The following is a 19664-nucleotide window of genomic DNA, read 5'->3' as shown; positions in this document are numbered from 1 at the left end:
GAATACTGAAAAATTATGTAGTATAAATGTAATAGAACACAGATACTGCATAACTGATAATCAAAATTATGTAAAAATCAAATAACTTTAGATGTAATATGGCATGATTGCCTCTCAATCACTAATAAAATATCTGAGTTTCAAGTATACTGAAACATAACTACTGCCATACTGGGTCAGATCAAGGGTCCATCAAGCCCAGTATCCTTTTTCCAACAGTGGCCAATCCAGGTCACAAGTGGCAGACAGGATCCCAAATAAGAACATAAGAAAATGCCATACTGGGTCAGACCAAGGGTCCATCACAATCCACAATAGTACATTACTTCCTATCACATGACCTTTTAATTTTCTTAGGGATCTCATGAGGGACTTTCTAAAATACCTTCTGAAAATCTAGATACACTATATCCATTGGCTCATCATTATCCACAGGTTTATTTACCCCTTCAAAATAATGCAGAAGATTGGTGAGACAAGACTTCCCTTGGGTACGTAAGAACATAAGAAATGCCATATTGGGTCAGACCAAGGGTCCATCCAGCCCAGCATCCTGTCTCCAACAGTGGCAAGTCCAAGCCACAAGTATCCAGACATTAAATAGATCCAATGCTTTATATATACAAAAATCTATTCTGCTGATCTGAAAATCTCAGCAGAGTACAAAAACATACAAAATAAAATTGGGCAAACAAAAATATTAATGGAGCAGTTTAGTCACCTTATTTACAATAAATATGAAAAGATGTGCAAAAGAAATTGGGCAATGTCCATGAGTCCTTGACCAATCAAATTTCATAACAAGGATGTGTGTGAACATTTCATAATTTCCTTCTTTGGTACAGAAATCTGCATATAGTGAAATTACTCAAATCCTATGGCTAAGTGAAAGAATAACCAAACACTACAAAAACAAACATTCACCTGAAACACCAATATTCTTTATTGTTTTATATCTATATATAGGCACAGTCAAAAATAGCTTATCTGGCTAAGTAGCAGCAAATACAGGTATATTCAGTAGCATGGCCATGTGCTGAATATCCCATGTAAATCAACCGGATAAGTCTTATCCGGCTAACTTATATAAATGGATATATTTGAATATTGATCTAACAATGTGTTTTCTGCGTTTTTAAGACTAGTTTGCTATAGAACTCACTCCCAGAAAACATAAGGCTTCAAAATGACACAAAACTCTTCAAAAAAACTACTCAAAACTTGGCTATTCCGACAAGCCTACAAAGACGGTATAGGATAAACTCACAATACTACAGAAACTAACAGTATTAGATAAGCAGATATCAACCTTTAATCTGTTTTCGTTTCTCATTATTATGCTATTTAGCTGCGCTCCCACGATTTGTTATCGTCCTTTGATATTTATTTATATTTTAGTCTACGTTTTAGAATACTCTAACTGCCATTACTATTGTCTTTCTTCTCTATATACAATAATTTCTTTTACTATTTCATTATTGTACTTTCCTTGTTAAATGACTGTAAACCGTTGTGAAGGTTCCGACTGATATGACGGTATAGAAAACAAATAAACCATAATCCATAGGGAAACTGGCATTATAAAATCATCGTGTCTGTGAATCCCCTTCCTCCTCTCCAATAAGTTTTGAACCATTCATCCTATTTCTTTTAAAGTTTTTGCCAGTAACCCCCAACTTGCATTTTTTATGTGTCCCTGCCATTGTGTTTCAATTCATATACAACTGCTTCAAGGGCACAAAAAGATCTACAGCTTATTTACTGACTTCTGTTTCTAAGGATGCAAAATAAAGTGTAATAAAAAGCATTAGGTTTCTTGCATAATGAGTCTTTTTAGCATACATTACTATGGGGAAACTGGCCTTATAAACCTGTGTGTTATCATCCTCCCTCACCCCTCAAACATTTGAACCGTTCACGCAATTTCTTTCAAAATTTCCACTCTAGATCGTAAATCACCCAGTGACCTCCAGCGCATTTTTTTGCACATGCCTTTATGTCCTCTACGCTTGGAACTGCTGTTTCTTTTATGTTAAATTTTCTATATTGAATCAAGCTAATTTATTTGGAATGCCAGGAAAATCAGAGCATATTATGATGCTATCAAGAATTTTTAAAGCAGCACAGCCATTGGGTTAGTGCCTATGGTTACCAGCTGACTCCATTGCTTGCTTGGTTTACTTAAGACTTCTGTAAACAGTAACATAACAAATATTGTCATACCTTTATATAAATTTCTGCATTAAAGGAAACTAATCATGAAATGTACACAGATCTCATTTTATTCCGCATGCTTAATACTTATTTGACATTTTAGTTTGCAATCAGCAGCCAAATTCTTTTAGCCATGGAAAATATTTGAGTTTTATTTAGGCCAGAAAAAGATAGTGAAAGACAAGAACATCACAATGGCATGTGTTATGAAGTCATGTACTAAAATCTACAATTTGCAATATCCACAGTTTATCACAAACATGTTCCTATCCTATCAATAGTATCTGGGAATACTTACACTAAAGAAAGGAGGAATACTGATATTGTGCAAGAATTTTCTTATTGGACTGGGAAAAGCCCCAAGGTCTGTTTCTGCCTGAGTGACTTGTTCCTCCAGTATGGACACGGTGTTCCCAACAGTTTTTACAAAGGTCTGGTTAAAAAAGAAAATAATCCACATATTAGAACTATCAATGGACTTTTCTTCATTTTCTTGTACTGCAATATTAAAAAAATAACAAGGAAAACAATCATAAAAGCAAAGGCTCAATAAATTATTGTATTATGAGGATATACTGGTAAATTCCTCACAGCCATGTGTGTGTGAATTTTTTTTTTAATACGAAAAGCTTTATTGAACATGACTCGCTATGTATTATGCACAAGTTAACGAAGAGGCATGAAACAAACCTTGATGAATGTAGACAAAAATGAAAATACAAATTCATTTTTTGAAAGCCTTATAAAGCATTTTTGTTCCTGTTTCTGTATGTATTGATTGGGGGTGGAGAAGAATGAGAAGGGAAGCTTGTCTTTCTATTCCTGAACAAGTAAACTTCCTGGTATTGCATCACAAGAGGCAAAAGGTGTTGAGAGTTTTCATAGCAATGGTTGCCATGCAATTTCTGGCCAGTGTCCTCTGTGCTCATTCAGGGCTGTGCAGTGCATTGTGCTGGAAGAGGACCTCCTTGTAGCAAGGCACAGCAGGGGCAGGAGGGAAAGAAGAAAGTGCTAAAGAAAATGTTGAGGAAAAAATACGTGAAGGCGTAAAAGGAGGGGACATGTGGGAAAGAGGAAGATAGGTAATGAGAAGGTTAAAGATGTAGAAAGATGAAACAAGACCGAATGAAAAGGTTAGAAAAAGAGAAAGGGAATAAGAAGATCGTGGGGGAAGAGGAGAAAGAATAAGAAGTTGGTGGAGAGAAGGAAAGAGAATGGGCCAGGGAAAGAAAATAAGGAGAGGAAACAAGACGGTAACTTTCAAACCAATAGGGATGTGAATCGTGTAAACGATCGGGTTCGGCTGGGGGGGGGGAAATCTGATCGTTAGAGATGTGAATTGGGATCGGTTCCGATTCACATCACTAATTTATTTTAGTGAGGCCCGCGCCGATAAAAAAAACCCCCACCCCGACCCTTTAAAATTACCCCCTTAGCCTCCCCCACTCTCCCGACCCCCCCCCCACCAAAACTTTTTACACATACCTGGTGGTCCAGGGGGGCCGCGGGGAGCGATCTCCCGTTCCCGGGCCATCAGCTGCGCTAAAAAAAATGGCACCGATGGCCCTTTGCCCTTACCATGTGACAGGGTATCCGTGCCATTGGCCGGCCCCTGTCACATGGTAGGAGCACTGGATGGCCGGCGCCATCTTTAAAGATGTGACAGGGGCCGGCCAATGGCACGGATACCCTGTCACATGGTAAGGGAAAGGGCCATCGGCGCCATCTTTATGAGTGGCAGCCGATGGCCCGAGAGTGGGAGATCGCTCCCCGCGCCCCCCCGGACCACCAGGTAATTTTAAAAGGTTTGGGGGGGGGGGGGGCGTGAGGGTGGGGGAGGCTAAGGGATTGGTTTGAAAGGGTCGGGTGGGTTTTGTTTTGTTTTTTTTAATCGGGCCATCGGCGCCATTTATATTAGTGACAGCCAAAATGGCGCCGATGGCCCGAGAGCGGGAGATCGCGCCGGGACCCCCCCCCCCAGGTAATTTAACATTTTGGGGGGTTCGGGAGGGTGGGGGAGAGGAAGGGATTGGTTTAGGGGTTGTTTTGGTGTGCCGGTTTTCCCGCCCTCCCCCCAAATAATTCCCGTGCCCGATTTAACGATTTTTGACGATAAATCGGGGGAATTTGTATTGTATCGCGACTAACGATTTTTGACGATTTAAAAAATATCTGACGATTTTTTTAAATCGTCAAAAAACGATTCACTTCCCTACAAACCAATGCTCGCACGGATAAACGGCCATTTTATAATTTGCGTGCGTATACGCGCACGTTAGAAAATAGCCTGATCGCATACACGTGTGCCTAATTTCCCCCCCCCAAATATTTTTATTCTAGAATAATTTAACAAGCATAACATGTTTACAATAAAAACCAACATTTCAGCTATACAGTTTTTCTTGTTACTTCCCCCTCAATCCTTCCAACCCCCTCCCCCCATTCAAACATCAGCAATAAGCAGGAGCAGAAAAATCATATATATTTCCAACTCAGACTTTTGAAATCCATTATGTCTTAGAAGCCTCGGGACTGTCATAAAAAGCAAAACACAAGTAGAAAAAAAAGATAGTAGTGGTCAAGAAATCGCCAAAGGAATATGGTGGGCACACACACTCAAAAATAAGTGTCAATTCAAATATTACTCTAAAGAAAAAACTGCTTGAATATTTTCTGGAAAGGTTTTGAAAAAAGAAAAACAAAATTTCCTTGAAAACTAACTTCTGAGAAAATGTACAAAACACTGACCCATATTCCATTTGAAATAGGTCCGTCATATGATTTCTCCATATCTTCACCATAAGCAAAGTTTCTTGAATCCAAAATAATAAAATACATCACTTTACAATTAAGTATGCTTTCAACAGAAACACTGTACCTCCTAAATCTGCATATTCCTTTCCCTCATGGAGAACTGGACCAATTAACGTTTCCCCACCAACCATGATATCTCCACCCTCACATCTTCCCAGAACTGTTGGATAGAAGGGCATTGCCATAAACAATGAAATAAAGCAGCATGAAACCTCACATTTCAAACATGTGCTAGTGTGTGAAACCCAATTTGAAAGCCCATTATAGAGAGAAAACAGCCCTATGAAAAATCTTCAATTGGCTAATCCAAGTCACAAGCACCTGGCAAGTACCCAAACATTAGTTAAATCACAAGCTACAATTGCTTATTAATAACCGTAATAGCAGTTTATGGCTTTTTCCTCTAGGAACTTATCCAAACCTTTTTTAAACCCACTTACACTAACTGCTGGTAATGAATTCCAGAACTTAACTATGCGCTGAGTGAAAAATAATTTTCTTTGATTTGTTTTAAATGAGCTACTTGCTAACTTCATGAAGTGTCCCCTGGTTCTTCTATTACCTGAGAGAGTAAATAACCGATTTACATTAACTTGTTCAAGACCTTTCATGATTCTGTAGACTTCTATGACATCCCCACTCAATCTCTTCTCCAAACTGAACAGCACTAACCTCTTCAGCCTTTCCTCATAGGGCAGCCATTCCATGCCCCTTATTTTGGTCGCCCTTCTCTGCACCTTCTCCAGTGCAGCTATACTCTTTTTGAGATGCGGTGACCAGAATTGTACACAGTATTCAAGATGCGGTCTTACCATGGGGTGATACAGAGGAATGACATCCTCCATTTTATTCACCATTCCCTTCCTAGTAGTTCCTAACATTCTGTTTGCTTTTTTGATCGCCACAGTACACTGAGCCGATGATTTCAATGTATTATCCACTATGACGCCTTGATCTCTTTCCTGGGTGGTAATCCCTAAGACAGAACCTAACATTGTGTAACTACAGCAAAGGTTGTTTTTCCCTATATGCATCACTTTGCACTTGTCCACTTTAAATTTAATCTGCCATTTTGAAGCCCAGTCGTCCAGTCTCACAAGGTCCTCCTGCAATTCATCACAATCCACTTGAGATTTAACTACCCTGCATAATTTTGTGTCATCCGCAAATTTGATCACCTCACTCGTCGTACCCCTTTTCGGATCATTTATAAATATATTAAAAAGCACCGGTCCAAGTTCAGATCACTGAGGCATCCACTGTTTACCTTTTTCCACTGTGAAAACTGACCGTTTAATCCTATTCTGTTTCCTGTCTTTTAACCAGCTTGCAATCCATAAAAGGACATCACCTCCTATCCCATGACTTTTTAGTTTTCTTAGAAGCCTCTCATGCAGAACTTTATCAAACAGCTTCTGAAAATCCAAAGATACCACATCTACTGGCTCACCTTTGTCCACTTGTTTATTCACCCATTCAAATAAATGTAGGAGATTTGTGAGGCAAGGCTTCCCTTGAGTAAATCCATGTTGGCTGTGTCCCATCAAACCTTGTCTATCTAAATGTTTTGTGATTTTATTCTTTATAACAGTTTCCACAATTTTTCCTGGCACTGAAGTCAGACTCACCAGTCTATAGTTTCCCAGATCACCCCTGGATCCCTTTTTAAATATCGGGGTTACATTGGCCATCTTCCAATCTTCAGGTACATTGGATGATTTTAATAATAGATTACAAATTAATTGAAATAGGTCTGAAATTTCATTTTTTTAGTTCTTTCAGAACCCTGGGGTGTATACCATCCGATCCAGGTGATTTATTACTCTACTTGTTCGGCATCGCAACTAACCTCCATTTGATCCTGTATAGATTTATATATATACAAGTCTCCAACAATGCACATATTTTATGGATATTAACCCTTAATAGCATCCCATTTACAAATTCCACTTAGTCTTTTGAAATTAAATTTGGCATGAGCAATTTTAAACAAGTCGCTAAAACCTTTACATATAGCTTGATATACAAATTTAGGAGAGATTTTGAATGGTACAAGGAGGGAAGCTGGCTATCTCTGCCCTGTTTTGCCAATACCTCTATAGTAGCTTCTCTCATAGTATTCAGTATCTCCCTTTGATCACACATGCCTTCATATACTCTTCTCAACATCTCAGGAACCTCCTCTAACAGTGATTTATAAAAAAGTGAATCCAATCCATGAGGCCCCGGGGCCTTGAGGGATAGTAGGGTTTTAGTTTCCGTAGTTATCTTCTGATTTTCAATAGGTTTATTCAATTTTTGGAGTTCTGCCTCAAGTCAATTTTGGACCTATGATGTTCATCAAAAAGCCATGCATTTTATTAACATATATCTCAGGTTCAAAAAAATAGTTCTTGATAGAACTCTAAAAATATCTTTGCTATATCCTCAGTAGAGTAATGTAAATCCCCCCTCTTATATTTAAGCGCACATATAAATTTATATTGATCTTGATTTTTTAATGACACCAGCCAATAAACTTCCCAATTTTTTCCCATATTGAAAAAATGTATCTTTTACATATTACAAATAAGTAGTGGTTCGTTGACATAACAAATTATTCAATGCCATTTGGACAGCTCTGTATTCTTCATTCTTCAAATGTGTTCTCATCTGTATTCCTTATTTTTTTTCCAACTGTAAAATATCAGAATTCAATTTCTTCCTTTTATATAGCACAAAGTTAATTATCTCCCCACTTAACCCAGAAGAGAATCGGGGTATCCATGTGTCACTTATTAAAGGACATATAATTTCTCCATTTTGCTGCAAAAAAAAGGAGGAAAATCAGGATTGTTTATCAAATCTGAAGGCATTCTCCATTGAGCTGTTCCCCTCTTCTCTTACTATCACCCTACATAAAAAGGGACAATGATTAGCTATAACCAGATCCTCTACGTTTTCTTTGAGTATTTGGGTAATAAATATCAGTTATTAAAAGGTAGTCTATTTGAGGTTTAGTGTTGTGCGCTCTGGCTGTGTGTAAAAACATTTTTCCAGAGTGGAGGTTTACCCCTTTTTGTACATTCATAGGAGAGGTATTCAAGCTTGGGGGCCTAACTAGAAGGGGGTCAACCACATAATTTAAATCTCCTCCCATAATTATGGGATAGGATCACATTTCTATAATATTAGAACAAAAAGTTGCAAAAACCTGATGATCATACTTGATTGATGCATAAGTGGATATCAATATAGTAAGATGTCCCATCATCTCCCAACAGTATCACAAAACAACCCCCTGGATCCATTCACTCTTCACTAATTTAAAAGAAACTTGTATTAAATAGAAGTGCAACCCCACAGCTCTTAGTAGCACCCTCCACAGAATAAACTTGGGAAACCCATTTCTTTTTAAGCTTTTTGTGCTCAGCATTAAATGGGTTTCTTGCATAAAGACTATTACAGCTTTTAATCGATTCAAATGACTGAGCACCTTTTCTCTTCTAATTGGTGTTCCTAAACCTGCCACATTCCTTGTAATCACATTAAATAACATTAATATTTACACATACATCAAAGTAAAAATACAAACCGCTTAATCCCAGAGGATATGGGACCTCCCAGCTCGAGCATTCCCCCTCCATGATAAGACCTTGACCTCTGGTTACTCCAAAGGGTCCATCAAGCCCAGCACCGTTTCCAATAGTGGCCAATCCAGGCTACAAGTACCTGGCAAGTACCCAAAAACAAAGTATATCCCATGCTACTGATGCTAGTAATAGCAGTGGCTAAGTCAACTTGATTAATAGTAGGTAATGGATGTCTTCTCCAAAAACCTATCCAAACCTTTTTTAAACTCAACTACACTAACTGCACTAACCACATCCTCTGACAACAAATTCCAGAGTTTAACTGTGCATTGAGTGAAAATTTTCTCTGATTATTTTTAAATGTGCTACATGCTAATTTCATGGAGGGCCCCCTGGTCCTTCTATTATCTGAAAGAATAAATAACAGATTCACATTATCCCATTCTAGACCACTCATGATTTTAAAGACCTCTATCATATCGCCTCTCAGCTGTCTCTTCTCAAAGCTGAACAGCCCTAACCACTTTAGTCTTTCCTCATAGGGGAGCCGTTCTATCCCCTTTATCATTTTGGTTGCCCTTCTCTGTACCTTCTCCATCGCAACTATATCTTTTTTGAGATGCAGCGACCAGAATTGTATACAGTATTCAAGATGCAGTCTCACCATGGAGTTCTACAGAGGCATTATGACATTTTCCATTTTATTCACCATTCCCTTCCTAATAATTCCTAACATTGTTTGCTTTTTTGACTGCCGCAGCACACTGAACAGACAATTTCAATGTATTATCCATTATGACGCCTAGATCTCTTTCCTGGGTGATAGCTCCTAGTATGGAACCTAACATCATGTAACTACAGCATGGTTTATTTTTCCCTATATGCATCACCTTGCACTTATCCACATTAAATTTAATCTGCCATATGAATGCCCAATTTTCCAGTCTCACAAGGTCCTCCTGCAATTTATCACAATATGCTTGTGATTTAACTACTCTGAATAATTTTTTTTATCATCTCCAAATTTGATTACCTTATTCGTTGTATTCCTTTCCAGATCTTTTATAAATAGCAGTTGCTTACCTGTAACAGGTGTTCTCACAGGACAGCAGGATGTTAGTCCTCACCTATAGGTGACATCATCAAGATGGAGCCAATCACGGAATACTTTTGTCAAAGTTTCTAAAACTTTGACTGGCACCTACTGGGCATGCCCAGCATGGCACTAACCCTGCATCCAGCAGGGGTCTCCCTTCAGTCTTATGTATAGCAAAAAGAGCGTGCGAAAAATATCATCATAAATTGCAAGCGTACCCAACTCCGCAGGGTGGCGGGTGGGTTTCGTGAGGACTAACATCCTGCTGTCCTGTGAGAACACCTGTTACAGGTAAGCAATTCTGCTTTCTCACAGGACAAGCAGGATGGTAGTCATCACATATGGGTGAATAACGAGCTGAAGATGCCTGCGCATGTACCAAAAACACCCAAAGATGTTCAACAGGCACAACAACAGGGGTGATTCTTTGGATAACGGGCAGCCTGAATATCCTAGCGGGTGCAGAAGGAAGTTGGATATTACGCTGAGAATAGATTGTGTATAACAGACTGGCCAAAGATAAAATCTTGTGTACCAGCTTTGTCTATGCAGTAGTGGGCTGCAAATGTATGGAGAGAACTCCAGGTTGCAGCTTTACAGATATCAATAAGAGGTACAGAACAAAGGTGTGAAAACGACGTTGCCATTGCCCATATGGAGTGCGCTTTAACTAGTCCCTGAAGCGGAAGGTCTGCTTGCTGATAGCAGAAGAAAATACAGTCCGCCAGCCAGGAGGACAGGGTCTGCTTTCCGACCGGGAGTCCCAGCTTAAGCTTATCAAAGGAAACAAAAAGCTGGGTGGATTTCCTATGGCCTGCAGTGCGTTCCAAATAAAAGGCAAGAGCACGTTTGCAGTCCAAGGAATGCAGAGCCCGCTCAGCAGGAAGTGAGTGGGGTTTTGGAAAGAAAGTAGGTAATACTATGGATTGATTTAAATGAAACTCAAGATACCACTTTCGAAAGAAATTTAGGATGAGTGCGAAGGATCACTCGATCATGTAGAAATTTCGTGTAAGGGGAATATGTAACCAGCGCCTGTAGCTCACTGATCCTGCGAGCAGACGTTAACACCAGAAGGAAAAGGGCCTTCCAAGTGAGATGGCGCAACTCGCAGGAATGCAGAGGCTCAAACGGAGGTTTCATGAGCTGCTCTAAAACCACATTAAGGTCCCAAGACGGGGCTGGTGGATGGAGAGGAGGCTTCAGGTGAAGCAATCCCTTCATAAAGCGCACCACCAGGGGTTGTGTCGAGATAGAGACATCCCCCGTACCCCTATGGAAGGCAACCACTGCACTGACATGCACTCTGATGGAAGAGGTTTGTAAACCAGACTCAGAGATGCCAGAGGTAGTCTTAAAAACTGATTTGAGGAGCAGGTAAAAGGATCTAACTTCTTTGAATTGCATCACAACAAAAATCTTTTCCATTTAGAATAAGACCTTCTAGTAGAAGGCTTTCGTGAAGCTACAAGGACCTGGGATACAGATTCCGAAAGATTGAGCGGTTGTAGGATCAACCTTTCAACACCCAAGCTGTCAATGACAAGGCCTGAAGGTTGGGGTGGTGCAATTGGTCGTTCCTCTGAGATAACAGGGACGGATCTGAGCCTATGGGAATCTGCGGACGCACCAAGAGATCCCGAAGGATGGGAAACCATGCCTGACGCGGCCAGTAGGGGGCAATGAGAATCATCAGACCCTTGTCCGTTCGCAGCTTCACGAGAGTCTTGCTGATGAGAGGAAGTAGTGGGTAGGCATAGAGGAGGCCTTCCCTCCAGGACAGGGCGAACGCATCCAGAGGTGGAACTTGGCGACTGCGATGTAGAAAGCAGAAATTGTCCACCTTGCGATTCTGAAGTGACGTGAAGAGGTCGATAGTCGGGTGCCCCCACTGCCGAAATATTCTGTCTGCAACTACAGGGTTGCGGGACCACTCGTGAGGCTGGAACTCCCGACTGAGACTGTCCGCTAGAACATTGTCCACACCCACTAGGTAGGTCGCTCTGAGAAGCATGGCCTGAGATAGAGCAAAAGCCCAAATATGTGCTACCTCATGACATAGGAGGTAGGACCCAGTTCCCCCCTGCTTGTTGACGTACCACATTGCTACCTGGTTGTCCGTTTGGATCAGGATTGTTTTGTTGGACAAACAATTCCGAAACGCAGGGAGAGCATATATGATCGCTCGAAGCTCCAGAAAATTTATTTAATGTTGCGACTCCTCTCCCGACCAGGTTCCCTGAGTCTGCAGGCTGTTGACATGTGCTCCCCAACCTAGAGTGGAAGCATCGGTCGTCAAAATTATTTGAGGTTCTGGAGCTTGAAAGGGTAGACTTTGAAGCAGATGGGACTCCAGGATCCACCATGCCAGTGAGAGACGAAGTCTCCTGGTGATGTGGACAAGATTGGACATTGGATGATGCGCCTGTGACCACTGGACTTTATGTCCACTGTGTTACCCACATGTCTAGACGAGCCATTGGGGTAACATGGACCGAGGATATAATATGCCCCAGCAAGACTAGTAGATGACGAGCCGTCGTGGTTTGACGAGACTGTATATCGCACCCCAACGACACGAGTATGTGAACTCTGTCCCTGGGAAGAAAAGCCCTTGCTTGGATTGTGTCAAGATCCGCTCCAATAAAGGAGAGGAACTGAGACAGAATCAGGTAAGATTTGTGATAATTGATTAGAAATCCCAATGATAGTAGTAGCCACACTGTAAGGTGGAGGGAGTGAAGTACTCCGTCCGATGACTGAGCTCTCAGCAACCAGTTGTCCAGGTAAGGATAGACATGAGTGCCCAGTCTTTTTAAGTATGCGGCTACTACCACTAGGCATTTCGTGAAGACCCGAGGGGCTGACGCCAGGCCAAATGGAAGGACCCTGTACTGGAAATGTTGGTCTCTGACAAGGAAGCAGAGGTATTGTCTGTGAGACGGGGTAATTGTGATGTGCATGCACACATCTTTGAGGTCTAGAGAGCAAAGCCAATCCCCCTGTTGAAGAAGTGGAAGTATGGAGTCCAAGGTTACCATCCGAAACTTTTCTTTCTGAAGATGTTTGTTTAGGGCTCGAAGGTCTAATATCGGGCGAATGCCTCCCGTCTTTTTTGGGATTAAGAAGTACCGAGAATAGAATCCGTGTCCCCTTTGGGAAAGAGGAACTGGTTCTATGGCATTTGCTTGCAGAAGGGAAGTTACTTCCTGCTGCAGTTGCTGACAGTGGTCGGAAGAGGGCCACCCCGGCCGAGGTGGCGTGTCCGACGGAACGGAAGGAAGTTTAGATGGTAGCCTTGAGCTACGACAGACTGTACCCACCAGTCTGTAGTGATGTTTAGCCACATGGTGGAGAAGTGGCATAGCCGGCTGCCTACAGGCAAATTGGGCAAAGGGAGATGAGCTCTGCTCTGGAGTTGGAAGTCAAAATCCCGCCGCAGGAGTAGGCTGGGCAGGAGGTTGTTTTCTGAGCCCGTGGCTGGCGCGGTGCAGGCTTCTGGAAGGGCCGGGCGACCCCGAATCGCTGGTGGATAATATCTCCGGGCTTTGTATGCTGTTCGTTTAGCTTCACGTCTGAATGGGTGCTTGGAGGAAGCCGAAAATTCAGCATGAGCGGCCGAGAGCTGACAGAGTGTTTCATTATGGTCCTTCAGTTGGGCCACCATCTCTTGGATTTTTTCACCAAATAGGTTATTTCCCGTGTATGGAAGGTCAGCCAAACGATCCTGTACCTCTGGGCGGAAATCGGAGGACTTCAGCCAAGCCCAACAGCGAGAGCTGATACCAGCCGCTGATAATTGGGAGGCCGTATTGAAGACATCATACACCGATCTAACCTCATGTTTTCCCGCATCGAATCCCTTTTTAACGATGGAGTTCAGCTGTTCTTGAAGCTGCTCTGGAAGGGATTCACCAAACTCCTGTAGTTGTTTAAATAGGTTTCGGTTGTACTGTGTCATATATAACTGATATGACGCAATATGTGAGATGAGCATGGCCCCGTGAAACACCCTGCGGCCTAAAGCGTCGAGAAATTTCTGCTCCTTCCCAGGTGACGCAGAGGAATGGGGCTTTGGACGCTTGGCCCTCTTCTGGGCAGACTCCACCACCACCGAATGATGAATAATTGTGTCTTCTGGAAACCCGGGAAAGGCTGAACTAGGTAGATTGCATCCGTCTTACGGTTCACTGGAGGGACCGTTCCAGGATGCTCCCAGTTTCGCTGCATCAAATCCTGCAGAACTTCATGGACTGGGACAGAAATGATTTCTTTTGGAGGATCCAGGAACTGAAGTACTTCCAGCATTTTATGCCTGGAATCCTCCTCTGTCTGCAGTGTGAATGGAATAGTTTCCGCCATCTCCTTGATAAAGTTAATGAAGGAGAGATCTTCTGGCAGAGACTTGCGTCTCTCCTCTGGAGGTGACGGCTCCGACGGAATCTCAGTTGAGTCCTAGGATTCAGATGCATCGTCCATCCATGGATCATAAGATTGATCCCCTGCATCCATTGGTGGCCTTAGTGGAATTTCTCCAGCCGGAGGTCTTGGCATCAAAGGTATCGATGCCAGTATCGATGGACCTGGCCTTGGCATTGAGAAATCGAGGCACGGTATTGGTACTGGATGCACTGGCACCGCTGGCATCAGGGACTTCACCGGTGGCCTCAGTGCGGGCACTCCCAAAGGCCACCGGTGCCTCTTGCATCGGGTGGCCTTTGGGAGTCGCGTCCTCTTCTCTCGATGAAAGTGAGATGGGCGTCGATGGAGCCATGGGTAACGGTGATTTTCTCTGTGCCCCCGGCAGGGCACCGATAAGCAAATCCAGTTTATCCAGGAGAGGAAGCAGCATCGGTGGCATCTGTGCCAGTTCCGGCACAGGTACCAATGCTAGCGTCAGTGGGCCCGGGAGGCTTTGGACAGCCTGGACCACTGCCTCTTGCACCATCCGGTGCAATTCCTCTTGGAGCGCTGGGGTGGTGAGCCCCAGGCCCAGAGTGGGAGGCATGGCGGGCAATACCGGAGGGTCCACCGGTCCCGGTGGAATCTCGGTAGCCGCGCCCTCCAAAGGCAAGGGACGCCTCGGTGCATCCAGCTTCGAGGGCAAGGGACGCTCGTTGGCCTGGGTCTTCTTCGTCGGTGGCTCGCTCGATGATGCCACCGGTGTTGCGGAAGTCGAAGGCACGGTCTCTGATGCTTTAGTCTGTGCTTCTCCCGGTGCTCTGCTTTACTTGACTCCGGCATCGATGAAGGAGACGCCGAAGACTGGGACACCGATTGGGAGTCTTCGGCCTCGGAGCGACGTCGATGGCGCCTATGGAGATGGATGCTGAAATAAAAGCGCCATTTTTTTGAGTTGTACCCTACAGCCCTTCGGGGTCATTTGGGCACAATTGGTACGTCTCCACGTCGTGTGACGTCGTCATAACACAGACCAGATTAGGGTCCGTGATTGACATAGTTCTCGGACAGTCAGGGCACCGACAAAAACCCATCGCCATCATAGCCACCGAAAAAATTCAGGCCGGTTGCGGGCGGTGCCAACAAGGCCCACAGTGGTCCCCGCCGGGAACCAACCGAAAAATGAGGTAAAACTTACTGTACGACTCGGCACTCGACGGTAGAGGAGACCCCTAGGAGGTATAAACTTTTGCAAGTTTTAAAGTAAATTTCCTGAGGAGAAAATTCCTGTCAGGAACTATGAAGAGCTCCAATAATCCACGTGGCTATAGCTGTGCAGAAAAAAAGACTGAAGGGAGACCCCTGCTGGATGCAGGGTTAGTGCCATGCTGGGCATGCCCAGTAGGTGCTAGTCAAAGTTCTAGAAATTTTGACAAAAGTATTCCGTGTTGGGCTCCATCTTGATGATGTCACCTATAGGTGAGGACTAACATCCTGCTGTCCTGTGAGAACACCTGTTACAGGTAAGCAACTCTGCTATTTATAAAAGATCTGGAAAGGAATACAACGAATAAGGTAATCAAATTTGGAGATGATAAAAAAAATTATTCAGAATAGTTAAATCACAAGCATATGTGAGGACTACCATCCTGCTTGTCCTGTGAGAAGTTTTGAAAAGCACGGGTCCCAGAACAGATCCCTGAGCTTCCCCACTGCCCACCCCCTTCCCTGAGAAAATTGTCAATTTAATCCTACTCTCCTGTCTTTTAGTCAGTTTGTAATCCACGAAAGGACATCACATTTGCTTAAACTGTTAGTGGATTTTTTAAATTCTATACCATTGGTGTGACTAACAGAAGGTTTTTTTGTTTAGAATAATTCACGAACACCATGATCTCATCTTGCAATCATTTTGTGATGGCTGAAACTTAGAAATTACTACTTACCTGATAATTTCTTTTGCTTTAGGACAGTCAGATGAATCCAGAACGAGTGGGTTATGCACCTCTATCAGCAAATGGAGACTGAGCAAGCTGACGTCACAGTATATATATACCCCTGCAAAGACATTAGTCTGCCAGTATTTTCTTTAAAAGCAACTGTGGACAGACTAGCAAAAAACTTGATTAAAAATAGATAACCATTGCAATACTCAGCCAACAGGCAACATTGAGCTCAGACAAGAATGTAATAACACTAGTTTAGAGACTGGAGTAACACTTACCCAGCAATTCCTGTAACATATAGGCACACAGGAGGATCATTATGCAATCATTTGGCAGCCAAGGGAGGGAAGCTGGATTCATCTAACTGTCCTAAACAAAAGGAAATTATCAGGTAAGTAGTAATTTCTCATTTCTTACCGTCCAGTCAGATGAATCCAGAACAAGTGGTATGTACCCAAGCTACTCCCGAATAGGGTAGTAAGCTGCCCGCAGTCCAGTCAAAACCATGCGTGCAAAGGCTGCGTCCTCCTGGGTCTGAACATCCATATGATAATACCTGGAAAAGGTGTGTAAGGAGGACCACATCACAGCTCGGCAAATGTTGATGGGAACCAACAATCTAACTTCTGCCCATGACACTGCTTGAGCCCTAGTGGACGGCTAGTTAATGGCTTCGCAGCATTCACGTATGCAGCTGTGTCTACCTCCTTAATCCAGCAAGCTATTGTAACCTGCAAGGCTGGCTCTCCCTGTCTAATACCACCGTGAAGGACAACAGAAGATCCGACTTCCTCAAAGGCTTAGTAACCTCCAGATACCTGACAATATGTCTCTCGAGATCCAAGGGTCGCAACAGACGATACTCCTCTACATCTCTCTCTCTGTCAAGAGACAGCAGGGAGATGGACTGGTTCAAGTGAAACTCAGTGACCACCTTCAGTAAGAAGGAACAGTACGCAGCTGTACCGCCCTGGAGTCACTTGGAGAAATGGATCCTGGCAAGACAAAGCCTGCAGTTCAGAAACCCTACACACAGAACAAACTGCCACAAGGAACACTGTTTTCAAGGTCAGCAGCCACAAGGACAGAGTACATAGCAATCTAAACATAGGGCTTGCCAAAAATTCCAGAACCAAATTAGGACTCCACCGGAAACTGCAAAGAAGGACCAAGATGTTTCACTCCTTTCAGAAAATGGGCCACATCAGGATGAGCCGACAATAATCCACCATTTACCTGACCCCTGAAACAGGCGAGAGCCACTACTTATATCTTTAAGCAACTGAGAGCCGCCTTTATTCAAGCCATCCTGCAAAGATTCCAAAATGAGCATAATCTTGACCAAGGAAGGAAGAGTATCTTGATCCTCACACCAGGCATCAAACACTCTCCAAACTTGTATATTGGCCAAGGAAGAGAACTTTCTAGCTCTTAGCAAGGTGGAAATTACTGCCGCACAGTATCCACATTTCAGCAAGCAAGCCCTTTCAGAGGCCATACCGTAAGACAAAATTGGGTCGGATCTTCGTGAAGAACAGGTCCCTGCTGCAACAGTTCCCTGTGTGCTAAAAATCAAAGAGGTAAATCCACCAGGTCCTCCATAGATCTGCTTACCACGGTTTCCTGGGTCAGTCTGGAATGACCAAGAGCACCATTTCTCTGTGGCATTCGATGCTTTGACTCAGGCTGCCCAACATGGGCTATGAAGGAAAGGCATACAGTAACTTGTCTTCCGGCCACTCCTGCACTAAGACATCGATACTCAATGACTTCCTCCTACGGCTGAAGAAACATGGAACTTTGACATTGCACAAAATCGCCAACAGGTCTAGGAATGGGAGACCCCAGCGATCCCAAATCAGCTGAAACGCTTCATCTCACAATGCCCACTCTTCCTGCTGAGAAAGTCTGCTCTTATGATGTCTTTGTCTGCAAAGTGCGAGGCTGAGATCATCTGGAGATGCACCTCTGCCCAATCCATAAGTTGATCTATTTCCTGCGACACTTGTTGGCTCTTGGGACCTCCCTGCTGATGGATGTAAGCGACAGTTGTTGCATTGTCTGACATTATTCAGACCGATGACCCTGCAAGCCTGTTGTCGAACTGTAAACATGCCAGCCGGACTGCCCCGGCTTCCAGCCGATTGATATTCCAGAGAGACTCTTCTGCACTCCAGCGCTGTCAGCTCCTGACAGTGAGCTCCGCAACCAAGAAGACTCACATTCATTGTCAGAACTAGCCAGTCTGGTGGGGTTAGGGAAACACCCTTCCATAGATGAACTACCTGCAGCCACCACTGCAATTGGGAGAAGACCTCCATCGTCTGGTGGAGCCAAATCGAATAGTCCTGAGACTGCGGGTTCCACCGAGACAGCAGGGAGCGCTGAAGAGGATGGATATTTATTTATTTATTAACTTTGTATACCGACATTCGTGGGTACATCATATCGGTTTTACAAGGAACTAACGCCAGTCGTCCAATTACGGGTGTATTATGATTACATCCTCTCTCAACTCTGCCGCAACTACTACCATTACCATGGAAAAGGTTCTGGGAGCGGAGGCCAGACCTAAGGGCAATGCCCAAAACTGAAAGCGGTGCCCCAGAACTGTGAACTGCAGAAAGCATTAATATTCTAGTCGGATGAGAATGTGAAGATACACTTCAGACAGATCCAGGGAGGTCAGAAATTCCCCTGAATGCACAGCCATTATAACCGAAAGCAAGGTTTCCATACAAAACTGTTTCACCTGCAGATGATGGTCAACACCTTTGAGGTCCAGGATGGGACAAAAGGAGTCTTCCTTCTTTGGCACGACAAAATAAATGGAATATTGCCCTGTATTTTCTTGAGACGTGGGCAGTGGGACCATAGATCTCAGACTGAGGAGCCTTGCCAATGCACTCTCTACTGCCCGCTTCTTCTGCGGGGAGTTGCTGGGAGACTCCATGAACATGTCCAGAGGAACAGTGCGAAACTCCATTACATATCCTTCTCGTATCACTTCTAGGACCCACAGATGCCATGTGATTTCAACCCACCTCTGATAAGAGAGAGCGAGAGAGAGAGAGAGAGAGATCCCCCCCCCCCCCCCCATCTCCTGTTCCTGGCGGGTGTGGGTCGGCAAATCTTCATTGGGAGGCTCGGGGAGGTGCCACTACCCGAGCCTGCGCCCCCTTCTGGGTTGTCTGGGATGAAAGGACTGAAACCTACCAAAAGGTCGAGTCCTCTGAAAGGTCGCTCCTCTATAGGGTCGAAAATGCCTGGATCCTCAAGTACGACTTCTCATGTTAAAGGAATGCCAAGTATGCTTATCATCTGACAAATGAGGAACCAGAGATTCACCCCACTTACTGGCCAGTTCCTCCAACTCGCTCCCAAATAAAAGCAAGCCGTTAAAAGGGCAATTTGGTGAGATTAGCCTTTGAGGTTACATCGGCTGACCAATTTCTCAACCATAACTGACTCCTAGCCGCTACTATATAAGCCACCCCTCTGGCTGAAGTGCGGACCAAATCACAGCCTACATCTGCCAAGAAGGCAGTGACTGGTTCCATAACTGCCCTGGAGCTTACCCCAAAGTCATCAACCTCCCAGGAGAGAAGCAAACAAGAGCGA

At 43.7% G+C, this 19664-nt stretch overlaps 1 protein-coding gene across 2 annotated transcripts in view; it reads right to left on the bottom strand.

The window, feature by feature from the left end:
* Window positions 1-19664, bottom strand: part of BLOC1S4 (biogenesis of lysosomal organelles complex 1 subunit 4) — a 40685-nt gene that overhangs the window by 3884 nt on the left and 17137 nt on the right. Inside the window, exon 4 of one of the 2 annotated variants that reach the window (XM_029590796.1) lies at window positions 2513-2647. In XM_029590796.1, the coding sequence (XP_029446656.1) occupies window positions 2513-2647 (135 nt within the window). Of the gene's footprint in view, window positions 1-2512; window positions 2648-7567; window positions 7834-19664 lie in introns of those variants that run through there. The other variant, XM_029590797.1, reaches the window with a different exon arrangement.

The sequence above is a fragment of the Rhinatrema bivittatum genome, chromosome 2 (genome assembly GCF_901001135.1).
Source record: "Rhinatrema bivittatum chromosome 2, aRhiBiv1.1, whole genome shotgun sequence".
Classification (NCBI taxonomy): domain Eukaryota; kingdom Metazoa; phylum Chordata; class Amphibia; order Gymnophiona; family Rhinatrematidae; genus Rhinatrema; species Rhinatrema bivittatum.
This window is presented reverse-complemented; position numbering and strand designations above follow the sequence as displayed.